The following is a 17,790-nucleotide window of genomic DNA, read 5'->3' on the forward strand; positions in this document are numbered from 1 at the left end:
AACATGTCGATGTTACCCCTGCCATAATAAGGTTGATAAAACAAAATAGAAAATAAAAGTATTTACTTCCCTTGATTTTAATGGAAGCTTACAATGTAAGTATGAAACTGGAGCTCTCAAGTCCTGCTTCACATGCACCACCAGTGTTAACGACCCATAGTGCCCAATGATGGTATTCAGGAGATATTGCGCAGTAGCGGAGTCGGACAGGGCCTGGTGCAGGGTAACCACACTCCCCGAGGGTTGTGCAGCCACATACCAGAGCCCTGACATAAGCAGCGGATGTTGTCCAGTTCAAAACAAAACTTGGTAATATCCTGCAGGTACCCTGGGGCAGAGATGAGACATAGCTCTACAGAGAAATGTGCAGGATGCTGCGAGTATGGAAGCTAAGCAGAGTAACAGCAGAAACAAAGCAAACAAGGGGACTCAGCGGGCAAGGGGGACAGAGAGAGGATCTCTTAAACTGGGACATGGGGAGAGGAGAGAGGAACCGAAATGATTCAAGGAAAAGAGGGCAAACGGCACATAAAAGACTGCCTATCCTAGGACTATAAAATAACAATTGGAGATTGAGTCACATTTTATGGCCATAGTATGCTTAGCCCACCACTACACCAAAGTACTCCAATATTCGGTGGGTCCTAGCACTAATCCCTGCCTACTAAATTACTAATAAACTGAAACTAAACATTGAATCTCAACACAGAACAGAGATGAAACATACCTCGAGACTGCAGACTGAGACAAACATAACAAATGGGTGGGGCGCACCTTATAAATGAAACAGAAGCTGAAGCTAAGAGAAGGACTGGAATCAAAGAGTCAGAAGTACAGGACAGAGCATAAGGAAATCCAGGAATGGATTACAGCGAGACAGGGGAACTGTAGTGAGACAGGGGAACTGTAGTGAGACAGCGGAACTGTAGTGAGACAGGGGAACTGTAGCGAGACAGGGGAAGCTATAGATAAGCAGCTCCGCAGCCTGAATGGGGCCTGACAGAGTGATGCAAATTCCCACCACATAATAAACATCACAACATAAATTAAATCTGATTAATTGTTAAATCCCTTTTATGTTTTAACATGGCATGCACCTATTTTGACTTCATTCTACATTCATAATTGTAGAAGATCTTGGTAGTGGTGGTCCATGAGAGTACATATGTTTAGTATATGAAGGAGGACCTCTGAAGTCTTAAAAGCTTTTACGACTTTATGCTCTCATAAAGTATTCACTTCGACTAACATTCTATAAAATATGCATTTTTTTTGTTTTAGAGACAAGATGTGAAGCTCCACACTTGTTAGAACATGGAGATGTTGAATATGAGAATGTCACTGCTGGCAGTATAGTGAGATACCACTGCCATTATGGATACACCCTAGAGGGAGCACCTCTTGCAGAATGTACAGCAAGTGGGAACTGGAGCCATCCTCGGCCATTTTGCAAACGTGTGTGTTTATTTTGGCTTAATGATACAAATAATTATTTTACATTAAAATGGACAAGTACTTCCTCTAATTGGACAAGTACTTCCTCTAATTATTAATATTGAAACTAGACTGGGGATATTTGAAAGCCATTTAAGGGCAGCTGTATTTGTTTGCATTGACTCTGAACAGCATCTGCTATATATAAATATCTTTCTTATAAACCTATTTTCTATAATTTTTAGTGTTTGAGTTTCTTATTCATCAGAAAGCTATGAAGCTATTGTATGTCTACTACCAGTGCCGTACACATACAAACTATTCACTGGCTATTATTAGGACCAGACCAACGTGATTAAACATATGGGATTAGCAGATCCACTCGCGAAGTAGATTTCTAAGTCAACCATTGGGACTAATAAAACACCAGTGCTAATTAGTACTGAGCCACAAATCAGGTTCACCTCTAGGGAGCAGTGGCACTATAGTAATGACCGGAGGTGTTTAATTACCTACTGTACAGGAAGCTGATCTCCATTGTTCCTGCCGGGCAGTGACAGTATAGGTAATGAAACACCTGCAATTATTGTAAAGGGAGGAAGTTTATTTTTATGCTTCATTTTTAACCAGGGAGACTAGTAGCATTATACTAATGAATGCTTGTGTCTCCTTAGAGAACACATTTAGATTCTATTTATAATGCAAACATTGGAACTTATTGAATGGACACAGAAGAACGAGAAGTCTTAAATTACAAAAGACACCAGATAAAATTGTTGGTGTGTATTTGCTTTCTGTATGAAAGGTCGCTTTTTGTTTACAGTGCTAGCTATTATTTAGACTTATTTTATAGAGGATGCTGATATGGCTTTATATGGTACTTTTTTACATTTACTGTTTATGTGTTAGACTTCTCTGCAGCAATCAGATGGTTATGTATTCCAAAAATTATGTATTCACACAGCAGCCATTACGTGCTTTGCTGAACAACTAAAAAAAAAAAGGATTATTATTTTGGGGATGTATATATAGTTTATTGAAATAGCTGTATTTTATTTAAATTAAATAGTTTATTTCAAATAACTTTTTTAAAAAAAATGTATATAGAAGCCAAATAATATCTAAACTGTATTTTTATTTTTTACCATCTGTGCAGCAAATCCATGTCCTGTGCCATTTATAATCCCCGAGAATGCTGTTCTGACAGAAACAGAGTTCTATGTTGGCCAGGTCTTGTCCATCAAATGTCGTAAGGGCTATCAGCTCCAGGGCCGAGCTGTCATAACCTGCAGTGCTGACGAGACTTGGACAGATACAAAAGCAAAATGCAAAAGTACGTTTTTATTTAATCATGTACACCTGACACTTCATAAAAAGAACACTGAATGGGTAAAAGCCTCATCAAGACAATCTGACAGTGATCTGCTTGGGAAATAATTAAGTAAAAGTAAAGTAAATTAACTTAAAGTGCAAATATTGTTCTATGCCATCCATCAACATGTAGATGATTTTTGTGCGAACGAACACATTTATAGCTGCAGAACTACATAATTAATTGAAATGATATATAAATATATCTCAAAAAACATTAGGAAAGCTTTAGGAAAGCCTCTGTATCCAAAGAGGCCTCTTACTAGTACCCAAATGTCTTCTCTAATATCATACTACCTGATTCCCTGTGCTTGAATATTTTATGAAGTCCTAAAATAGTTGCTCTGTTTTTGCCCCCAAACAATTTTTCAGCCCCCAAGGCCAGTAAACATATTAACACCGTGCAAGCATTACCATGAATGTCAGTTATTCAACCAAAATAAGCGATTTGGAATAAATACTGAAACTGTTGAAAACCTTTCTATTTATACATAGAAGAGAAAATAGGCAAAAGAGTTACATAGGTATAAAGCAATATTGTTACTTGTCTAATCAGATGTGGTCTTTTCTAGTGGTCATTTCCACTACCCAAGAATCTTGGTATATTGCCCTTTCACACATTGGGCTATATCAGGTGTGCATTCTGAGGGTCATTATTAATTCTATATCATAGAAACATAGAAAGTGACGGCAGATAAGAACCAGTAGGCCCATCCAGTCTGCCCAACCTCCGAGTACTTTCCTTTAGTACTTGTCCTTATCCTATATCTAGCTTGGCCTTATGCCTATCCCATGCTTGCTTAAATGACTTTACTGTATTAACATCTACCCTTTCCGTAAAGTAATATTTTCTGATGTTACCATTAAACCTTTGCCCCTCTAGTTTATGGTTGTGTCCTCTTGTTGTGGTAGTATTTCTCCTTTTAAATAAACTATCTTCCTCATCACTTGAGTTGTAAAAACATAATCCAAATAAATATTGTTGGTTTTTCTTTTCTCAGAAATTTCCTGTGGCCCTCCAGTTCAGGTGCAGAATGCTATTCTGCGAGGTTTCTACCATCATTATGGCGACATGGTGACATATTCCTGCTATAGTGGATATATGCTAGAGGGATCATTTAGAAGTGTTTGTTTAGATAACGGGACGTGGACCACACCTCCAGCCTGTAAAGGTAAGTCATTAAGAATTATGGTCTGCTCAGTACCAACAATTTTTCCATGAAACGTGTGCATTTTTTTAACCAACAGTAATGCTTATGTAAAAATTTGGTATCGAGCTTGTACAAGATTGTAAGAAGACAAAAGCTGTCTAGAATGTACTTCATATAAGTATATAATTAAGTAAATGTTAATGTTCAAATATCAAGAATGAGCTATCACCTTTAACATGGGCAGTTGGCTCCTAAGCTCCACAAAAATGTGGGATAACTTTCAGAGATATTTAGATTTATTTACCGCGAGTAGGCAGAAACTAAAGTTTAACTCGCAAACGTATTATAGCCAACTTTCATTTGCCCTTGCACAAGTTTACCATTTATGCGAGCCAGCCCACGCAGAAATGGCCGTGTGGGTGCCGGAAACAGAACATCACCGGCTTAGCATCGGCACAGGAAGTGTCTAATATACACACCCACTGCAGATACCATAGGTCCCCAGGGATTAGCCACTCATGCCTTTTCTGGACAATGAGGGCATTCCTGGCTCCTGTGGGCTTTAAAGCCCAGCCTATTCCTAGCTTCTATGCTGAGTTATTCTGCTACTTTACACAAACACGATGCGCTATAATCTTAATTTCCCGCTCCTGTTACCTTCCCCATATCATTGGATTCCCTGTTTTTTTACCCTTGGCTTCCCTTTTTGCATCTCCACTGTCTGCCTTGACCATGGATTGGGCTGACCACAATATCTCTTATGCCCTCATCTGTTACTACGTTCCGGACTATTTTATTTTTTATCTGGTTCTCTGCCACTGGGTTCCACTATTTCTACAGGGAAGCTCACCTTCCTCTGACACCTATATATTAAAGTACACATGTTAGCTGGGGGTGAACCTTTCTGATGCATATTGTATGTAAGTCATTTCTGTAAGAAAGCTTTATTTATCAATGAACAGTATCAATATGCTTATTCCTAAGAAAAATTCCTAAGAAAAAAAGTGATACATTTTCTAGTACATATATCCAGAATTCATTGTCAGAACTTCAGATCTGATGACATAAAGTGCTATGTTTCTTCCTGTAACGTAATGTTCTTTCAGTTCACTCTTTACGTTACATTATTAATATATCCTTTGGGCTTTGGGATAAGTGTTTTGCTTTATACAAAATGACTGTTGAGAAATACATTATTATGAATTAGTAAACAATTTTAAAGAAAACAATAAGACTGGAAATTAGAAAAGTCCCATCCAATAAAATGATAAAGCTATAAAAAGAGAAATAAAACTTTCCTTTGTATAGAAAATGTGCAGTTGCAGAAAAGAGCAAATCAGGATATATTGCAAGCTAAGAGACATTAACGTTATGAATCACATTATAACTGTGTATTTATATAGGGTATAATACAGATGTAACCATTCTCTTGAGAAAGTTTTTTATTTTCAGTACCTGAGAAGATTTTATTGCTGTCATCATTGCCTATTTATGAAGCAGCAAAATACTGAACAAAATGGAAACAAAACGATACATGGAAAATTATCTTGGTGGCCACTGTTTACTATACAGTAACCTCTGGGCATGGAGAAAAGAGACAGTGATATTAAGATGAAATTTGATCATTGATATGTATTAGTGTTTGGAGTTTATTGTGCTGCACTAATATAAATTGGATTATAACCCTAATAAAACAATGATGCAGTATAACAAGGAATATTGGATTTTAAAGTGGACTATTATATAAGGATAACAGTTGATCTAGACTATTGTATTAATATCCAATATATACACTATTGTATTGTTTACTGATGTGCAGTTTACACACATACCCAATGTGCATTTAGAAATAGCCAAAAAGCAACAGTGCATAAAGTTTTCATTCAAATAGCCTAAACTGGCATACCTGGGAACTAGGGAATCTCTAAGTTTTAGGGTGCTCGGGCAGACTGACAGTGTCTAAAGATGATCCCCTTTATAGTGTACTCGCTTGTAACAATGTCTGAGCATCCCATCTACAAAGCTTCTCAGTGGTATGTAGTAAATCCCTGTTAGAATAGGGGGGACAATTTGGAGTAGCTTTACCCCCTGATGAGTAATTAGAACAATTTTGTTGCTATCATCAGTAAGTCACTACCACAGAATCATTTATAAGTTGCCTTGTATGCAAGGCAGGTGTGATTGGTGATTTCCATGTGCATCAGGCAAAATGTTCTGCAGTCATACTTTTGTAAAAATCAATGTTGTTAAATCATATAAAAAGTCAAGGATTGGCAATTAAGAAACTTTTACACATGACCTTTGAGTATTTCTGGAAACTTTCTACCTAACCCGGGCCTCTTAAGAGAGTCTACTCATTAAGTCAGGTGATTGCCCGGAACAGTCCCGCAATGGGACTTTAAGTCCCGGGTCACAGGCAACCTCAATAAAATTGAAATTATGTCCTTTTTTTTACGTGGAGAGGGGCACCGAGCGGTCGCTAATTAAGTTTTCAGCAACCGCTCGACACCCCTCATTCTTTTCCATGAGGCCTCTAGCTCGGTCACGGTGCTGGCATTTCATGCTGAGCACCGGAATATGACATCATATTCTGACACTCAGCAGTGAAGCAGCGCACACAGCAAGAGAGCAGGCAGACAGAGGCCTCGCGCTCCCACCACAGGACTTCTGGAAGGTAAGTGAACTACAAAGGGGAGAGAGGGTAGATAGTGAGAAGGGGAGGAGAGGGGGTAAATAGTGAGAAGGGAGGGAGAGGGGGTAGATAGTGAGAAGGGAGGAAGAGGGGGTAGATAGTGAGAAGGGAGGGAGAGGGGGTAGATGAATTGTGTGAATGAGTGAGAGTATGAATTAATGTGTGGATGAATTGTCTGAATGAGGGAAAGTATGAATTAATGTGTGGATGAATTGTCTGAATGAGGGAGAGTATGATTTAATGTGTGGATGAATTGTCTGAATGAGGGAGAGAATTAAAGAATTTGTGAGAATACATTAATGAATACGTGTAAATGATTTGTGTGAATGGGTGAGAGAATAAATGATTGTGTGAATGAAAGTGTGAATTAGTGAGTGACTGTAAAAGTGTTTTTGTGTATCATAGATGTATAATTGATTTGTGGAAAGGCAAAGATGCCACAAGCAGGGTGTTTGAGCCTTGGGGACCAAGATTGCACAGGCAGGGTGTTTATGGGACAAAGATGGTATAGGACAGGCTGTTTGGGGACAAAGTTGACAAGTCCTATATGTGTTATCTGGGTGCTGGTCAGGGTCTATTTCTGTAATTTAGGGGGTTTTATCTATACCTTTAATGCTTTGTATTTTGAGTTTGTATGTGAATTCCAATTGATCTATACCTTCAAAGCTGGTTTTATGTGTTATTCTGTTGTTCCATATCTGATATGGTATGTTTCCATACATTATTTATGTATACCTGCAAATACATGGTTTGTATGTCTTATTCAATTGATCAATAACTGGAATACTGTTTCCATGTGTTTATTTGATCTATACTCTCAGTGCTGAGTTTACATGTGATTTCCAATGGATCTATATCTGCAATGCTAGGTTTGTGTGTTCTATTGATCTATACCTGCAATGGTATGTTTCCATACAGTATTATTGTAAACCTGCAAATACAGGATTTGTATGTCTGATTCTATGCCTTCACTGCTCACATGTGAATTCCAATTGATCTATACATGCAAAGCTGGGTTTGTGTGTTAATGTGTTGATCTATACCTTCTATGCTATCTTTCCATACATTATTTATGTATACCTGCAAATATAAGGTTTGTATGTCTTATTCAGTTGATCTATACATGCAAGTGGTGTTTTATGTATTGTTTATTTGATCTATATTTTTTGGTGAGGGAGTGATTGCATGCTAGGGAGCGTGGAGCGGGGCCCAAGGTAAAACTTGCGTAAGGGTCCAATTTTTTCAATAGAAAATTTATTGGCAGCAGGGGCTTATATTTATACATATTGTCAGAAGGGTCTAATATTAATATTAATCAGGGGGTAGTATTAAAAAAATGCCATTTCAGCTGTTATTTTGAAATCATATTTCAATCATAGTGTTTACTTCAAAGAGATAAGTACATATTATGCAGTTAAAAATCCATGTCTAACGCATATATATATATACACACCTGTGTGTGTGATCTCATGCGCTTCATAGTGTGTCCCTGAATGGCAGAAATAAAATGTAGTCACCCTAATTGCCTTGCATGCTAACATTTTTAAACAACTTGCATGCAGGTGTCTGTGACTTTAAATGTTGCAAGTTTCTTTGCTTGGAAGGAAGTACTTTGCTTGGAACTAGCATATCTTAACAAAAACATTCACCCTCTCCTATAAAATTTAATTAATATTGAAAAAAATAGAGACCCTATTCTGCATCCCCCTTGCCTCCGTCAGTAAAGGAGACACCAAAAATATAAAAGGAAAAAAAGCTTGATGCAAAAAAAAAAATCATAATCATTTCATGCCTGATGGCCACTGGTTGCACAGGGATATGTACACTCCCATGGCCCAAAGTAGGTGTAGGATACATTGCATCGTCTATTGACTTGAATAGGTCCCATGAACTTGACAAAAATGGAGGAGAGGTGGTAAAAAGAACTGCAAACTTCATCATGGAGGACCTCCATAACATTCTGTTTCCTTATACGAGGAGTAGCAGGTTATGACATCAATAGAAAGGGCACACCACTGAAGTAGGTGCTGGGGGCGTTGTCTTGGGTCAGCACCTAACACATACCTGCCAACAATCCTGGTTGTCGCTGGAGAGTTCCAGTTTTTGGGCTCTGTTCAACTTTCCCAGCTAGCTGACCAATGTCCTGCTTTTGGTCAGCGGGCATTATAGGTCAGTTGAGGTGGATTCACTCTGATGTCCCGTGACAGGCCCAAGGAGCTGTAAAATCAATGCGACTGCAGCACAGATCCCTATCCCAAGTGCTATCCTTGAGGCAAAGTGCAGCTGATCGATGCAAGGTGGCTCTTCATGTAAGGTGGCCAGGTGGCCATGCTTCTGGCCCAACCCACTAATGGTAATGGCTCACCCCTGCCTCTTGCTGCATAGGTATTCCCATTTAAAAACACCTGAACTGTTGGGGTGGTATGCTAACATAATAGCTATGGCTCAAAATTTGGGTCCAGATAGAACACAGTTCTAGTAATATCAGGTTCTTTCATATAGCTGCCTTTTTTGTGGTGAATAACCACATATAATATTCAAAATAAATGTTATTAGTATGTTGTGTATGTGAAAAAATAACCAGTGTAAGAGAAAAATATCATTTATTACAAGTTTAGCTGTGGTGTGAAAATATGTGATGAACTTGAGTTACACAGATGTGTTCTTAATTTAAATTTGGTGTAGAAACAAGCAGGAGAAATGTAATTTAATAGTTTTTTTTTCTTTTAGAAATTATTTAACCTTTAATGTTTTGACGACTTATGAACATTTTATTTAAACACCTATTTATCTCTTATTTTTTAGCTGTGTGCAGATTTCCATGTCAGAACGGTGGTGTTTGTGAAAGGCCAAATGCATGTTCATGTCCAGATGGCTGGATGGGACGCCTCTGCGAGGAGCGTAAGTGTTGTTATTGAGCCATAAACTGTTCAAGTGTTGGTGTGGTGTAACATTCATTCAAGGCTGGATGGAGGCTGTAAACTGGTTATTAAAATAAGATTGCCAAAGGCAATATATTCTTGGTAATTAAAATAGTAAGCCAAACAGTGGCTCACAGGGCATTTGCGAAGTGTCCCTGTTGACCAGTTAAGGCCTGAACACAATTTATATACAGTCAGCGGCAGGCAGCTATGATATTGTCATTAACATTTTACTCACTATACTATAAGAAAACATATCTCGCCTATAAAACAGATTTTTTAAGACATTTAATGTTAAATGCAGAAAACACTAAAATAAACTGCTGTGGATACAATTTCTGATGTTGATTCTAAAGCATCAGGTCTCTTACTAATCAGTACTTTACTAATAAAGCTTAAGGGTTCTTTATCATTTTTTTCCCATAGCTATATGCATCCTGCCTTGCTTGAATGGAGGTCGCTGCACTGCACCGTATAGATGTGACTGTCAGCCAGGATGGACTGGATCTCGCTGTCATCTTGGTAAGTCAGTGTCACCTTCATTATGCTTTAATCCATTACTGGGGAAATATACGCTTAAAGAGCAACTGTCACTTGCCAGATCGTGATCATAATTTTTAATAATGTATTTAATTTTAATTAACCTAAATTAAAATTATTTACAAAATATGAATTGCCTTTATATCTGCTTGAATTTTCAGGTGAACTCCCACTGTTCACCAAGCTGCCCCACTGTTAGTGGGGATCATGGGCTGGTTAGGGAGATCCTCTGATCACTCCTGGCCGCCCACTGAGCTGTACAATCTATATAGGTCTGTGCTTTGTATCACACATGGCAGTTGTAGTTCCCACTTGGCCACCTCGCAATGTACTATAGAGTAATAGGATGTCCTACCCTTAAGATTCAAGGTAGGTGGATAGGTGAGGCAGGTCCATGCTCCATGACCCCTGAAAGTTGACAATTGTCTAAGACTATAGATGCAATGTAGTATCTTGCTGTAGGTGAAACTTTATTCTAGTACCCCAAACTAAAAGCTAGGCGAGTATAAATCACATAAAGTTGGGGAACTTTTCCTTTGTGGTGGGAATCATTTTTGTGCTACCATTGTACCTATTTAAACACACAAATGAAATTTTTCATTGGTTCTCCTTAATCCCATGCTGATTTAGGAAGTATCGGGTCACATAGTTTATTTTCTCACTTGCTGTTTTCTGCCACAACGTGTCACATATGACCTTCTGACACCCCCTCAAAATGAACTAATTTGCTGGCGTAGTGTGAGCAATCACCACAGATCTCTTAAAGTATATCCACATCCTGTATCATTTTTAAATAATTATTTATCAGTTAACCTTGTTGAAATGCAAGACAAAGGTCCTCTGCATGAGGAAACCAACAACTCCATACATACATTGATCTTCCTAGGCCTCATTGGTGGGGTCAAGTTGGTATCTCTCTAGGCACAAGAGTGCAAGGAGGTCCACATATCATGGCAGGATCAGACTAATATGTACTTGCACAAGAGAACTAAAACTTAAGATGTCCTCTGTGAGTTCATCTCAGATTTATTTTGTGCAGTATTTTGCCCTTCAGGGATCACGTTTGGACTTTTGAAAAGGTGAGTCCAAATGTGGACCTCCTTGCTCACTTCCAGCTAGAGGGAGACCAACCGGACCCCACTCACAAGGCCAATGAAGGCTATTTAATGGTGTGGTAACAGTTGACCTCTGTCTCAGATTTTATTTTATTTATTTAGAAAGTTAGTATTTATATAGCTTTGAGTACTTTGTGTGCTCTCAAAAGCCTTTAAATCCAATGGAGGTAGATAATCCTTCAGCGCTGGTTTATGCGTGGCTAAAGAACACAGTGAGAATTCAGTTTTAAGTGGAACAATGGGAAGATCGTGGACTGAAAAATGTGGTTGAAGAAGGGCTAGAAAATCTTTCCAATGTGCAAAGGAGAGAGATGAAGAACTAAAAGGTATGCTGCATGGCATTAGTGATTACTTGCCTATAGTAAAGGTATACTCTATGTTTATACCTTGAAGATATGGTGACCTTCCTTAAGCAACTCTGCAAAACTAAAATGGAAGTTCACAGTAATTTGTAATGAAGACAGAGACTGTATTAGAGGACCAGGGACACCCCCAGCTTGCTTTAAATTGAGAAACACGAATAGTGACTTCTATTATGCTGGGATGCTAGCACAACAAAGAGAACTGTATAGACTTTATTTGTAACCATTGTGGAAGCCTTGGAACACACAACAAAAGACTGCAGCAACCCTAGACGATGCAGACTGTGCCTTAAGATTGGCCACATCTATGAGCCAGACCAAAATCAGCCCACCCCTAACAAAATACCCAACCTCAACAAGATTAAACCCAAAAATAAGAAGAGAATCAAACTGGGGCAAATTGAATCTACCTATCTATGTGTTTGTAAGCTTGTGTGTGCATTTGCATATGTGTGTATAAAGACGGGTGTGTAAGGGCAGTGCATGTGTATATGTGAGTTAACCCCTTCTGGTCTGGGACGTACCTGGTACTTCCTGGTTACCGGTCACCGGTAGACCGAGACGTACCAGGTACGTCGCCGCCGAAAAGCGGTCCCCCGTCGCACTTGACGCTGGGATCGCGAAGGGCTGGCTGCTACTGACCGCTGGGCGACCCCAGCGATCGTGCAGCAGCCAATCGCCGTCACTTTCATGCACGTGATCGTTTGAAAAGCGAATCACGTGCATGCTTTTGAATATTGACAGATACAATGTTTGTAAACATTGTATCTGCCTATATTACCCTGTCTCCCTCCTCCTCACTCGTGGTTGTGAGTTGGAGAGAGACAGAGCACGTTGTTGAAGAGAGTCCCGAGCGATTTGTATTAAAAATAAATAAAAAAATAATTTTGATATAATTTTTTCACTGCTAATCAGCAGCATTTGACCCTAAGGGGTTAATTCTTTTTTTTTTTCTTAAAATTGTGGGTGGGTGGCTGTGGGTTAGTTAGTGGGGAATTGATTAGTTAGTGGGGAATTTATCAGTTAGTGGGGAATTGATTAGGTAGGGATTAGGGTTAGGGTCTAGGGTTAGGTAGGGCAAAAAAAAAATATATAAAAAAAAAAAATATGGATAGGTTTTATACGGTGGAAGAGGCATATAAAATGTTGGCCTCAGACACTGACACTGCGTCAGACTCTGCCACTGACACTGCGTCAGATTTTGATGTGGGCCAGTTTACCAGCAGCTCTGATGATGCTGCACCCCCAGTTAAAAGGAGCCGTGTTGCTTCTTCTACTACTCCTGATCCCTCTGATGAGTGGATCTCTGCAGCTGGCACTTTTCCAGATGTTCCCCCCTTCACTGCCAATTCCGGCATTCAGCCGGATGTCGCAGAATATACCCCAAGCCAGTTTATGGAGCTGTTCATGGGCAATGAGTTTTGGGAGGCATTAGTTTACCTGACTAACTTGTACGCTGCCCAGGAATTTAGAAATAAAGCAAACAAGCAAAAGGCATGGACTCCCACTGATGTGTGCGAGTTAAAAACATTCTGGGCACTCACCATGATAATGGGGATAATAAAAAAGCCCACTTTAAAGTCGTACTGGAGCACAGACCCCATTATTTCAACCCCAATTTTTCAACACCATGAACAAGGGAAGGTATGCACTCCTCTTCCGCTTTTTACATTTCAATGACAATACCCAGTGCCTTCCCAAAGATGACCCCACATATGACAGGCTTTTTAAAATTCGCCCCCTTATTTCTCACTTCCAAACTAAATTTGCTGCCGTTTATACCCCCAAGCGAAATTAGTATTGATGAGTCCCTAATGAAATTTAAAGGCCGGTTAGGGTTCAAGCAATACATTCCCTCTAAACGCTCCTGGTATGGGGTAACATTTTATAAATTATGTGAGAGCAGTAGTGGCTACACATATTCCTTCCGGGTTTATGAGGGGAAAGATGCCAAGCTTGACCCACCAGGTTGCCCAGACCATCTGGGCATAAGTGAAAAAATTATCTGGGACCTTGTTTGCCCCTTACTGAACAAAGGGTACCACTTGTACATGGACAACTATTATACAAGTGTCCCTTTGTTCAAGTTGTTGTTTTGCATGGACACCTTGGCCTGTGGCACCATAAGGCAGAGCAGAATAGGGGTCCCAAAACAGATTAGGGAAACCAAATTAAAATATGGGGCATCCTTAGCTTTACGCCAACAAGAACTTTTGGCTGTAAAATATAGGGAGAAGAAGGATGTGTGCATGTTAAGCACGATTCATGATGATGCCACTGTTCCTGTCCGGGGGAAAACTCAGGTCCAAAGAAAGCCTACCTGCATCAAGGCCTACAATAGGCATATGGGGGAGTGGATTTGGCCGATCAATTATTGCAGCCATACCTCATAATGAGAAAAACCAATACGTGGTATAAAAAGGTAGCCATTTATATAATGCAGATTGCAACTCACAATGCATTCTTACTTTTTAAAAAAATACACCCAAAATGTCCCAAATGAGATATGGGCCCAGTAAACCAATTTCTGAAAACTTGCGCATGTTCCAGTTATGGCTTCATGGCTTCCTCAAAAAATGCATGAACCATGCATGTGAGGCCTTGTTGGAATCGGGGGATGTTGGTGAACAAAATGTGGTGTTTTCTTCCACTGTTGCACTTATGGTGTGCAAGAAATTCAGTGCAACATTGAAATGTATGCGTTAGAAACGCAATAAAATAATTTCCCTGTGAAGTTTGGCAGACATCAGTGAAGAAATGGCTGGCTGAAAACTGTCAAAACTACCCTAGTTGAACACCTTGACTTGTCTACTGTTCATAAATATATACTTTTATGGGGTAATTTACAGTGGGGGGCTTCCAAAATCTCCAAAATGGGATATGGGCCCAGTAAACCATTTTCGGAAAATTCCAAATTTGAAAACTAAAATGCGCATGTTCCAGTTTTGCCCTCATAGCTTCCTCAAAAAATGCATGAACCATGCATGTGAGGCCTTGTTGGAACCGGGGGATGTTCTGCAGTTGCACATATTATATACAAAATATAATATAAAATCTAAAGCAACATATGCAAAAAAAACAAAAAAATATAAAAATACCTCAAAATTTGGCAGCAATTGGCGATAAAATCCCTGTTTGAAAAGTGTCAAAATGACCCTAGTTGTACACCTTGACTTATCTACTGTTCATAAACATATAATTTTGGGGGGATAATCAGTATCTGTGACAAAATTACATTTCAAAAACGTGATGCATGCCTTGCAATATTTGCCCTATACTGGTCAAAATAGATACAAATCCAGGCCATGTTGGCTGGTTTCCAAATCAGGACAAGTTAATGAATATATTTGGGATAATTTTTTCCCATTGGTTCAATGTGTGTACAATTTGTATGTATACAAAACTGTAAAAAAATGCATTTTTTTCATTTTTTCCCCACTTTTTCCAGTTTATTTCAAACAAAACAATGTACTACCCAGCTTAATATGGTTTCAAATGAAAGCCCTACTTGTGCTGAAAAAACCCAATATATGATTTGTGTGGGTGCACCAATTGATAAAGAGAGAAATTACAGTTGAAGAAAGACATGGCAAAAACACAAAAACGGCTCCGGTCCTTTAGCGACACCCTAGTTTAAAAATCCCGGTCCTGAAGGGGTTAATGGGCAGGTGTGTGTAAAGGCAGCATGTATGGGCAAATGTGTGTTAGGGCAGTGTATGTGTACATTTGTGTTTATGGGCAGGTATGTGTAAAGGCAGTGTGTGTGGACAGTTGTGTGTAAGGGTAGTGTATGTGTATATATGCAAATAGCTGGATGGGCACTATATTCAATTCTTGCAATGGCCGCAAAAGGAGCTAGCTACGGTTCTGCTGTTTCCAGTGCATATGTTACTTTTTACACATCTATGTGAATACATGACTATTATTTCAAGACTGTATATCGATAGACTATGACTGGCATTGATTTATTGATTACATTAGAAGTTTTGTCCATGTTTTTTTTTTTTTGTTTCAGCTGTGTGTCAGTCTCCTTGTTTAAACGGAGGTAGGTGTGTAAGACCAAACAGATGCCATTGTCCTCCAAGCTGGACTGGTCCAGACTGCTCCAGGTAAGAATTTCTGTCTGTGTTACACACAAAGTATCTCTGTCCTTTCTAATGGATTTGGCATTCTGATATGTTTTTGGTACGGACAACCCTGCGACCCAAAATGTGTCATGTATCATATTATCGACGTGACATTTTCAGACTATAAGACATGTTTGACTGTAAACATACCTTTAACCCCTTCAAGACCGGGACGTACCTGGTACTTCCTGGTCATAAATCACCGCCAGACCAGGTATATATATATATATATATATATATATATATATATATATGTAGTAGTTCCAGAATAGCTCAAGATCTGCATTTGCACTAATCACCATTTGTGATGTTGTATTCAAGCATGTGAGGACATCAAGGTTATCTCAGCAAAGCTATCATGTGGTTACCGGCTTTTGGAATAATTTTGGTTTTAGGATATTTTGCTGTCTATGTAAACATGTACATGTATATATAATTTCCCTTCAATAATTTACTCTATACACAAATTAATTTTTTATAAATCTTATTAAATTACAGGGTTGTACAGTGCGGCATCATATGATGCCTATATTTACTATATAAATCAATGACTAATAATAATAAAAATAGAAATAAGGTGGCGATGACGAAGTAATGTCCTCTTAGGAATACAGTGTAATACGGTATATGTTTGAAAAAGTTATTTCACCCACGAAATCTCTGCTATAATATTGACAGATGTAAAGCAGCTTTATAATTTTCCAATTTTCATGCACAATAGTCCTTTGGGCATCAGCAGGGCATAGTAATGAGCCCAAATGACCCATTTCCGTTTGCATTCTTTCATTGATATTATAATGAAGCCCTGCACATTCAATTGATATACCACATTTGTAGGTTTTTTTAATCACATTATAATGGCTTCTTCGATTCTTTTTGTTTCTTTTAGGAAAAGAAAAAGCGGATTTTCTCCATTTTAGCAGTGAATGAATTTGTCACACAAAAGGGAAGCCATTTCATCCTGAATATTATCTGGGTGCATTTTAATTCAAATTTTGAGTGTTCTAATGTGATATATTTTAGTATGCTTTAAGTTGTTTTTTTTTAAAAACAACAAAATAATTCATCTGTATTTTCATATGCAAATGTGCTTTAATTATGTGCTGCTGAAGGTTGAATGTTAATTAGAAATGATTACTGTATATATTTTCATCACTGCTACAATTCACCAAAGTATATGTATGTTATATATTTCACTGCCTAATAGTATTTTGCTGCATATTAAGAATAGACATTTCCCAGAACAATCAGCTTAAAACTGCAACTCCCATTGTCAGGGTTGGATTCATATTCTAGGCATCCAAAGGGACAAACCGTACCAAACTATACTTGTATCCATTACCCTTAAAATATGTGGTAAGCTAAGCAAGTATCTATTGTTGCATTTTGGGGAATATCGCCCCACGCCATGCTCAGCTAGCCGAAGGCCAATAATAAAGAAAATCGTTTTCTTCAACCCATGGCAATATATCGAACGAAGATCTATTTGTATCGGTGTTAGTACAAAACTTTTTATTTTATTGAACTGTCAGAAAATAAGATCAGCAAGTACGTAAGTATGGTTATAATTATTGTGTTCATTATATTTGTTTCATATTTTTGTTAATGTCTGTTTAAGAAAAGGCAAATCTGTTACATTTTATAATAAAAAGACAGAACTCTTGGTGATGGAATGTTGTTATTGAATTGTCCTCTTCACAGATAATTTAAATAATAAAGTAAATGGGGGTTGAGAAGGGGTTTCTGAAAGTAAGAACAGAAAACAGATGATGACGAAGAACCAACCAAAAGTGCAACATGGAAGACATGGGTCTTAAAAGAAGCAGGTGATTATTTGTGTCAAAAGCAGCAACGAAAGCTAAAATTGTACCTTAAAGACAACCTTTTTTTAAACTGCAATCACAGTTTTGTAAGGCCGGAACTAGCCTGGTGATGGCCAAATGCTGTTGTAGACAAGCTGTTTGAAAGGTTTGGGACTAAAAGAAATGAAAGATATAGAATTATAATTTCACACAGATTCTCTGGTATACTCATAAAAGGTTGAGTGAACGTGGGTTGATCTTCAGGCTTCAAACAA

General features: G+C 38.4%; 1 protein-coding gene across 1 annotated transcript in view; it reads left to right on the forward strand.

Moving 5' to 3' along the window:
* Nucleotides 1-16,633, forward strand: part of LOC149284250 (sushi, von Willebrand factor type A, EGF and pentraxin domain-containing protein 1-like) — a gene marked incomplete at its 5' end in the record, with an annotated part of 99,793 nt that extends 83,160 nt beyond the window's left edge. Inside the window, 7 exons of the mRNA XM_089496931.1 lie at nucleotides 1,282-1,455; nucleotides 2,591-2,767; nucleotides 3,807-3,977; nucleotides 9,454-9,549; nucleotides 9,996-10,091; nucleotides 15,602-15,695; nucleotides 16,603-16,633. Coding sequence (XP_089353057.1) covers nucleotides 1,282-1,455; nucleotides 2,591-2,767; nucleotides 3,807-3,977; nucleotides 9,454-9,549; nucleotides 9,996-10,091; nucleotides 15,602-15,695; nucleotides 16,603-16,633 — 839 coding nt within the window. The remainder of the gene's footprint in view (nucleotides 1-1,281; nucleotides 1,456-2,590; nucleotides 2,768-3,806; nucleotides 3,978-9,453; nucleotides 9,550-9,995; nucleotides 10,092-15,601; nucleotides 15,696-16,602) is intronic.
* Between the last annotated feature and the right edge of the window lie 1,157 nt (nucleotides 16,634-17,790).

Source organism: Sceloporus occidentalis, unplaced genomic scaffold (genome assembly GCF_023333645.1).
Source record: "Sceloporus occidentalis isolate IW3139 unplaced genomic scaffold, rSceOcc1.0.p SCAF_96, whole genome shotgun sequence".
NCBI lineage: Eukaryota > Metazoa > Chordata > Lepidosauria > Squamata > Phrynosomatidae > Sceloporus > Sceloporus occidentalis.